The 9860-nt window shown below is 40.6% G+C and overlaps 1 protein-coding gene across 1 annotated transcript in view; it reads left to right on the top strand.

The window, feature by feature from the left end:
* The first annotated feature begins 1623 nt into the window (after positions 1–1623).
* The window catches only part of LOC134611443 (glyoxylate reductase/hydroxypyruvate reductase-like), a 76052-nt gene continuing 67815 nt past the window's right edge, over positions 1624–9860 (top strand). Inside the window, exon 1 of the mRNA XM_063455328.1 lies at positions 1624–1861. Coding sequence (XP_063311398.1) covers positions 1695–1861 — 167 coding nt within the window. The 5' untranslated portion in view covers positions 1624–1694. The remainder of the gene's footprint in view (positions 1862–9860) is intronic.

Raw genomic sequence — 9860 nt, 5'->3', positions numbered from 1 at the left:
TGGATATGTTAACATTGATTGTTTTGTGGGATTGTATATACAAGGGTCTTTGTTCCCACTGGTGTAACCTTGTACTAGTTACAAGTATCGACTTTAACCTGTTGGCTCCTGTCCTTTATGTCTCCACAGCTTAATCTGGCAAGACGTCTAGCAAGGGTCCGGTTTATTGGTCTCCTCCCGCTGTCCTCCATCGGTCCTATGGATTCTACGGCCACACTTCCCAGTTTGTGATGTTATACCTCCTCGGTTTTTTCTGTTACTACCTTGGGACTTTATTCTCGCATTACTCTAGTTATGGACATTGTTCTTTGGTCGCATCTGCAGAAAGAGGGAAATGGAAGGGAAGTGCTGCCTGTTATACTGGGACCTGAGGGGGAGGGGCCTAGGTTATCACATGTTCATTCTTTTTTCATTCTGTATGTTTCCTTTGCTGCTATTTGTCAACAGTAAAGAAAGGGATATGCAATACTCGCCTCCGTGTCTTTAATAAAATCATGACTTTTCGTCATGTAATAGCAAAATCATGCAATTTATGACAGATAACAGTGTTACAATGTCATTATTGATACATGTTAAAAATAAATATTTTGAAACAGCAATTTCCTATTTGTACTTATAGCCCTATAACTTGCAAAAAAAAAGCAAGAAAGCATGTAAACACTGGGTGTTTTTAAACTCAGGACAAAATTTTAAATCTATTTAGCAGTTTTTTTTCATTGGCTTTCATATGTAAGTAAAATATTTTTCAAGTCAAAGTAAAAAACATGTTTGTTTTTTTCCACCATATTTGTTTTTGTTTTTTTTTAAGTAAATTATATGACATAATACAAATAATGGTATGTAAAGAAAGCCCTTTTTGTCCCGAAAAAAACAATATATAACTTGTATGGGAACAGTAAATGAGAGAGAGCAAAATTACAGCTAAACACAAACACCACAAAAATGTTGAAACAGCCCTGGTCCTTAACATACAACATGGCCAAAACAGTCCGGTACTGAAGGGGTTAATATAAAAGTTTAGTTAAATATATATATTTATTTTTACTATAGAATTTAGAAAAAAAGAACACTGATTAACTTAATTTAACATTTGAATTGCATACATTATTTATCTCTACTATGTCATTTATCATAGAGATAAACACATGCAATCAATGTTATTTTAAGAAAAAAACAAGCACTCATTATTTTTACACCATCACTATGTTATGTCCATGGCTGTTACTTCTGCCTCTGGTCCCACCTGCTTCTTGTCCACACTAATAGGATTGGACTTTCTATGGTACACTTTCTCTAGCAGGGCAGGACAGGTGGGCGAGTACCCATTTTTCTTCTAAGCTTTTCATTTACTTGCAATTCTGATAATCTATAAAATGATTTTAAAATGTCTATAAAGTTATTTTTATATCTTTTTTATCCAATCAGATCTGCAAAGAACTATTTAGACACCCTCTGTACTATGCTGAACAAATTCGGAACATGAAGAAATTGACTTGTGTACAGGAGCCAATTAATCATCTACCAGCAGTGAAAGGAGGTCAGGCAATTTGTAGTTCATTGATTGGTTCAGATATGGGTAAAATGTTCTTTTCCTCCCACCATTAATGTTTGACACTAATACCCAATCTTGCTCATCTGGCACATGAAAGATCCAAAGTCCTTTTGGAAAACTTGCTAATATTTTCTGGCTTACTATGCGGAGTTTCAGTCAAATTAAAGTTCTGTACAAGCCCTTTGTTGCCGAATTTAATACCTGCTGCAAGCTGCAAGCAATGAAGGCCGCGGGGAAACATTTACCAAAAGTTTATATAACCAGAAGAATTCCGCCAGATGGTCTAACAATTCTGAAGCAGTCTGGAAGGTTGGTATTCATGTATTTATTTATTTTTATTGTGGCACTGCTTTTAGCATACTGTTAGAGTTAATTAATAAAATTATAACTTTTCAGATTCAAAACAAATTTAAAAATGATTTTGGCCAAAATAGTCTGGAAAATCTCCAAATCGGCTATGTTTTCAGTATGGCTACTGTGACCAAAAATGTTAAAGGGATACTTCAGGTACCCAGACCACTTCTGCTCATTGGAGTGGTCTGGGTGCCAACTCCCACTACCCTTAACCCTGCAAGTGTAATTATTGGAGTTTTCATAAACTGCAATATTTACCTTGCAGGGTTAACTCCACCTCTAGTGGCTGTCTATCAGACAGCCACTAGAGGGACTTTCGTGCTCTTAGTACACAAAAAGTATTTTAAGTGACGCTGAACGTTCTCTCCCCAAAATCCCCATAGGAAAGCATTGAATAATGCTTTCCTATGGGGAGGTCTAATGCACGTGCGCAGCCATTGCCGCACAAGCGCATTCGGTCTCCCCCGTCGGCTGATGTCGGCGGGGGAGGATAGTAGGCGGAGAGAAGGTGGAGCCTGACAAGCACCAAGGGACATCGGCGCTGGACTCCGGTAAGTCCCTGAAGGGGTTTTTACCCCTTAAGCAACTTGGGGTGGGGGTGGGAGGGAGACGGGCACTACATGGTCCTGCAGTGCCAGGAAAACAAATTCCCTTTAAATTTGCTTTGAATACTCAACAGTTGGCACTATAATAAATACTGTGTATATTGAGTTTTATTTCATAAGTAGTACATTTTGGTGAAACTCATTTGTAGTTACATTAAGAAATACACGCAGTTGAATATATCATTTAAAAGTTACTGGATATGCTAATGCTTCAAAGCAACAGCATGAAATAAAGCAGTCTGGAAGGTTGGTATTTATGTACAGCTGGAATACTTCCCAACTGGCACACGTCTAAATGTTTACTTTAAAAGAACACTTCAAACCCATAAATACTACAGGAGTGCCTGGGATAGTGGCAGGGCACTCTTGCCATCATGATTACTATGGTGGATTGCAGTGGTTATGGTGCTTACAAAGTTTCCCTGCAAGAACAAAAGAAACAAATTCTATTTATGTATTATCTATGTATTATATCTGTTATATCCTGTTTCTCCTGATATATAGAAAATATATTTTTTCTTCTATGTTTATTGTAGAAATTTTGTACCCGTAGCTTTTAAAGTTTATCTGGCATGATGCACAAAACTTTACTAGAAAAAATGGAGAGGGAACTGTAATCTAAACATTGTTCTAGCATTGTTACGTTAATCAGGATGCCAGTGGGCGGGTAAAAGGGGTGCTTCAGGCTTCCCAAAAAGCGGTACACCAGAGAACAAACCCAGGACAGCTGGAAATTGGGACTGTCCTGCCGAAATTGTGATGTTTGGGAGGCCTGTAGCAGAATTGCTTTCAAATGTATAAGATTATCTATATATCAATCAACTGTCATCTACTCTCCATCACAGCAACTACAGAGATTATTCATATGATTAGCTCATGTTGCATTTTGCCAGAGCAATATATGTGCATTGAGAAGCCAGTACACTGGAAATGCAGCCAGCATGCTGGTATCATGGGGTGAAATGCCTTGTTTTGGTTGAAGCAGGGGGCCGGATGTAGAAGGGATTTGAATGTTATCTCATGGCAATATCCATGAACCTGGAATACCGACAGCTGCAGTGCTGGAAGGGAGCTATGTACTGAATTAACATCTCTTAAAGGCAATGAAATATATAATCTATTTGCATGATAAATTATGTTATTAGTAAAGGCAAACCTGTCACGATTGGCATTAGCTATTACTGGAAAAGCCGAGTTAAAAACAAATATGCAAAATGTAAGTTTAAAGGCTAATGCTAGTAGAAAAAATATGTAGTAGTGGCACAGTAAGAACCGTCTGTAGTACTGTTTAAAACCTCAAGGTTTTACGGTCACAACTGTGAGCCTTCTAATGGCAATAGGTATTGAATTTCAATGTTGAATGTTCAGCTTTTAATGCTTCTAAGGCTGATGAGAACTGAGTTGGTGTCATTGTACCCTTTGTCCCGTTCATTCTAAAAACCAGCAATACTTTTATCAATATAGTCTACTTTTCTATTTTAGCTTCTGGTACGTAGGTATCCTAACAGCTCTAAAATTACACATATACCCTGCAACAGGACTAAACATTTTCATTTGCCCGCTAGCCATTGGCTAGAAATTCACCCCAGGTGGGTGTGCCATGGAGTTTCCATGCTTACAGGTAACTTTCTGTCCTATAGCTTAGGATTCAAATTTTGACCCCTGTAGTAGGATATTGTTTGATATCGTTTGAAATGAGTGAAAAGGGCAAAGTATAAATATGTTGATAACAGATGACCCATTAAAAAATAATAGCGAAAGTATATATTCGTTATTGCTTGGCTTTTTCACTACCATGTCGTTTTCATTTAAAAAATAAATTAAAAAAATGCATTACATTCAATTATTATAATTACAATTGAAAATGTGTAATGCGCAGCTTGCACAAACATAAAATCCCAATTTCATATGTAAATGGCTGTTTAGGAATACTTAAATAAATTAAATGAAAACTTAAATTACTTAACAATTATTAAACTTTGTTATAAATCCAGCCGGTCTATTTTAACTTTAATTTTGGCAATCCGGTATAATTACTCTACAATTCAGTGTTTTGAGAATAATCCTGCCAGGCACCTGATGCCATTCTTGTAATAACAATTAACTAACACAGATTTCTGATATTGGCTGTTGCAACATTCTATTGCAGTTGTTTCCCTCTCCCTGACTGCTTGAATGCAGCCATGACATTTTGATACCGGAGAAACTGACGGAAGCAAAGCACAGAGAGATGGACACAGGTTTCTTCAGGAAGGAAGAGATTCTTTATTGGATCACCGATCGGGACTCAGAGGGACTAATGTCACCAAAATACAGCAAGTTCTGAGCCCCGGACAATAGTGCAGGCTCCTTATATAGGCACATAACTCCTCCCATATTAAGCTCCACCCGCACATTCTCTTGACCAATCAATACAAATAAGAATTAACTTCCTGCTTGACCGCATGGCTTGTCCAGCACAATGGAGGAGGGGAATACTATATCCTGTATTCTTGCACATGCTCCGTACACTACTGATCGTATCTTGCCTCGTGCAACCAACTGATCGATACGTCAGCATATGCACGTACACATGCCACGTGGTAATCTCGGCCTACTAAATTTATTTTTACCGGGATTCCACCACATTCCCCCCTTTGATGCCTCTTGATATTTCACAATTACTTGAGGCATCACTTAACCTTGGTTTGCATCCACCGCAAGTTACCTTGAACCAGACCAGACTTATCTATGATGTGAATCTTCAACACTCATCTTCCTGCATTGGTTCTCCCTGATCTAGAGCCTTATATTTATAAATTGCCATTATCTGTGCAGCAGCCTTCCTCTCTGCTATATTTTCTATCAGGCTTTGCACAGACCTAACTACTAAGGGTATAAGACACGGCAGGAGTAGACACAACATTAAAATCAGTAGGACTCCACCTACCACTGCCTTAAGCCCTCCAAACCACTCATACCAGCTACCAAACCAACTGCTTGGATTGTACCCTTTCCATACCTGAGTAGGCACATGCGCTAGTTTAACCATATGGCTAGTAAGCTCAGCTATTGCTTGCCCTTCGTCATCTATTTGAAGACAGCAATTGCTCAGGTTAAACTTCCCACATACACCTCCCTCTACTGCCAAAAGGTAATCCAAGGCTAATCTATTTTGGTATACTGCTGTCCTCATCCTGGTATTATGCTTCGCTAGAAGATTGAGCGCTTGTGATGTCTCGTTAGTAATAATCTCAACCACTGCCTGTAATCTTATAATAAGGTTGAGCATATAAATTGGGGTTCTATAACCAAAGGTACCATCTTCTGCCCACGTGGCTGGCCCATAGTAATCTATAATACGCTGGGGAGGCCATTCATTATCTTCCCAGGCGCCTATCTCTATGGGTCCCCTTTTCTTCCTATGATTCACATCATACACTTTAACACCTAAAGTCTCACCTGTTTCAATAGGTAACAAGAAGAAGGATGGTTTGAGCATACCCAACACACATGCCCCTTCCCAGTCCTGTGGCAACTCCGAATAGGCTTTCTTACCACAGATCCAGTACAAATTTGCTGGGGCTCTCCAGGTAGATGTGATGGATAGGTCAAACCACACATCCTTTAAATTGGCGTATCTAGCAAATGGGTTAGATGGTTCTGAGACATTTGAAGCCGACCACCAAGTTGTATTATTTGTATCATCATCATAAGCTTTTTGCCCTAGACAAGTTAATTCTCCTACAGAAGTATTATACATCATTCCTTTCCTCGCTATGCAAACATAACCTATGATGGAGGTCTTTAATCTCCACTCAGATTTACCTCTAACACTCATATGATAATCGGCTTGTGTAGATATTAATTGGTCAACTGCCTCAGAACCGGACATTACCTCCTTTGCTTCCCAAGGCGATTGGTCTCCCATGTTAGTACCTCCACACACATAGCAGTTGGTAACATTAAGACTACCGGCAATACTTTCGGCTAAATCAATAAACAGGTTTTTAGCATTATGGGGGATCTTATTATCTATGCTCATCTCTTCATAAAAGGAATGGTATACTTGATGAGTTTGGGAGGATACCGTATCAGTCTCTATCCCTATAAACAATACTGTCCCAGGATCTAAACCCGTCCCATATATTTGAAACCCAAATAAATTACCATATTTATCTAAGAACTTGTCGGGGTTATTTATAAGTATATATAAGGGCTGGTAGGCAACTTAGTCACAATCATGTCCTTGTCTACTGTCTGTCCCCAAGTTGCCCACCCCACACAAGACCAATATGGGCAAAAGTTATAATCTCTATTTGGGCATCTAGGACTCACATATTTATTTTTACTACTGGGACAAATATATTTATCGTTAGACCCATACGTCCTCTCCCATCTAAGATCCCCACATACATTCCACGGCTTTCTACCACTTGATATCGCCTTACACGCATCAAATAGCAGAACACCCGAAGAATGTACGGATTCTAATACCGTCTTATTAATTAGGGTCCCCTGAGGATCTCCATTCCTGAGAGTCAACCAAATTGTACGGGGTTGATACTCTGGACTGAAGCACTTAGGTTCTCCTACTCCTAAATGGCACACACTATATTCTATATTTAGGTATCTACATCTTGATACATCTCCTTTACACTCGTATTGTGAATGCCAAATTAGGGTTTGGGAAATATGGTTACCTGTTCTTGTAGTCTTAATGCATACCTCACAGCTAGGAGTGTCGGTACCTCTACCTTCCTGAATATAAAAATACACATATAAAAACATTATCATAAACACATCTTTCGTCGTCATCCTCAGTCTTCGTCCGTGCGAAGGCACCTCAGCTTCCAGGATGTAAGGGCTGCAGGGAATGGAGTTCTGCTCGTCTTCACAGGGGTCCCTTCGAGACTTTTCCTGGCTTATATACTATACGTCGGTGAGCGGACAGGCTTTATTATGGCCTTCTCACTCACTTACCAAATCTCTGAAACAATAAAATTTGTAATCCACAAAGTTCCTCGTCACTCCGACTGAGTCGTGCGCTTTAACCGGATCTTGCAGGGATTCTCTGGATCTGCTGTAACTTGCCAAGAATCGACTGCTGCTGGTTTAACCCTGGAGTGATGTATCCACGGAGTCACTTCGGCTACTTTTATCGCTGTAGGGGTAGACAAAAGAACAACATAAGGACCTCTCCACTTGGGCCCTAACGGTACATTATTCCACTCTTTAATCCACACTTGGTCTCCTGGGTGGTAACTATGAACTGGGGGATAAATATTCACAGGTAATCTATCTTGTACCCATTTCTGTACCTCCTCCATAGTCTTACCCAACTCTACAACCTGCTGCCGGGTAATTCCTTCTCCCAACTGACTCAAGTCCCCCCTTAAGTTACCAAGTACGGGAGGTGGTCGCCCATACATGATTTCAAAAGGAGAGAGGCCCATCCTTCTGGTAGGTGTACTGCGGATTCGCAATAGAGCTATGGGCAAGAGAACGTTCCACTTAAGTTGGGTTTCCTGACACATTTTAGCCAACTGATTCTTAATAGTTCTATTCATTCTCTCTACCTTACCAGAACTCTGGGGTCTATATGCCGTATGAAGCCTCCACTTTATACCAAGCATATGAGTCAGTTGTTGTAGGCACTGATGAACAAAAGCTGGACCATTGTCCGATCCTATAGAGCAGGGTAGTCCATATCGGGGTATTATTTCTCGTAGCAGGAATCTCACAACTTCTCCTGCTTTCTCTGTACGAGTAGGACATGCTTCTACCCAGCCTGAATAGGTGCACACAATTACCAGCAGGTAGCGATGTCCACACGATTAAGCCATCACTGTATAGTCAATTTGTAAATCGGACATGGGGAGTCCCCCCATAAACTGGACTCCTGGTGGCTTTACTGGTCCTTGCCTTGCATTATTCTTAGCACACGTTACACATCTTCGTACAATGGCCTGAGTCAAGTTGGACAATCTTGGTATGTAGAAATGTTTTCTGAGAGATTCTTCTGTGCTGTCTCTCCCAGAATGTGTCCCGTTGTGATAGTTTTGGACAATTTCTACCGCTAGTGATGCTGGAATGACTATTCTTCCATCTTCTAACTGATACCATTTGTTCTCCAAATACTTTCCTGGTTCAGTCTTTAACCACTCCTCTTCTTGAGCTGTATAAACTGGAGTCCATTGAGACAGTGGAGTTGGTATAAGAGCAGCTATATGCCCCACATACTCCTGTCTTCCCGATTCAGCGGCACGCTTAGCTGTACTGTCTGCCATCCGATTTCCTTTTGTTACATCACCATCTCCTCTCAGATGCGCTCGACAATGTATAATACCGACTTCTTTCGGCTCCCACACTGCTTTCAATAGTTGTAGGATTTCAGCTGCATACTTGATTTCTTTGCCTTCTGAATTCAATAGTCCTCTTTCTTTATACAAAGCTCCGTGGGCATGAGTGGTTAAAAACGCATACTTGGAGTCCGTGTAGATGTTCACTCTTAAACCTTCAGCCAATTGTAACGCACGTGTCAGTGCTATCAATTCTGCCTTTTGTGCTGATGTTCCTTTTGCCAGTGGCCGAGCTTCTATCACCTTGTCTATTGTTGTTACTGCATATCCTGCATAGCGGATCCCTTCTTTCACATAACTACTGCCGTCATATTGAACATCGGGGTTCTGGATGGGAAAATCACGAAGATCTGGTCTACTTGAAAATACTTCATCCATTACTTCCAAACAATCATGTTGACTTTCAGTAGGTTGTGGCAAAAGGGTAGCTGGATTTAAGGTGTTTACAGTCTCTAAATGCACTCTTGGGTTTTCACACAACATTGCTTGATACTTGGTCATACGGCTGTTACTAAACCAATGATTTCCTTTGTAATCCAACAACGTCTGTACTGCATGTGGGACTCGTACATAAAGTTCCTGACCCAGAGTGAGTTTATCGGCTTCAGCTACTAGCAGGGCGGCTGCAGCTACGGCTCTTAGACAAGGTGGAAGTCCGCTGGCCACTGCATCCAGTTGCTTAGACATGTAGGCAACAGGTCTTTGCCATGATCCCAAGTACTGTGTCAATACTCCCACAGCCATTCTTCTTTGCTCATGTACGTACAGGTAGAATGGTCGTGTGTGATCAGGTAGACCTAATGCTGGGGCACTCATCAAAGCCTTCTTCACATCTTCAAATGCCGTTTGCTGTTCTTGAGAAGAAGCTTGACCGGAAGTTTGAAGTGGCGCCAAATCAGGATATTTAGATCTAACGGGGGTTGGTTCTGGTTCCGGAAGGGGAGGTTTAATACGAGGGGGGGTGGATTCTGTACTAGAGGAGGAAGCGGAAGTGGATGAGGGCAATGA

This window comes from Pelobates fuscus, chromosome 5 (genome assembly GCF_036172605.1).
Source record: "Pelobates fuscus isolate aPelFus1 chromosome 5, aPelFus1.pri, whole genome shotgun sequence".
In the NCBI taxonomy this organism is placed as follows: domain Eukaryota; kingdom Metazoa; phylum Chordata; class Amphibia; order Anura; family Pelobatidae; genus Pelobates; species Pelobates fuscus.
The sequence above is the reverse complement of the archived record's forward strand: the minus strand, read 5'-3'. Positions and strand labels throughout refer to the sequence as shown.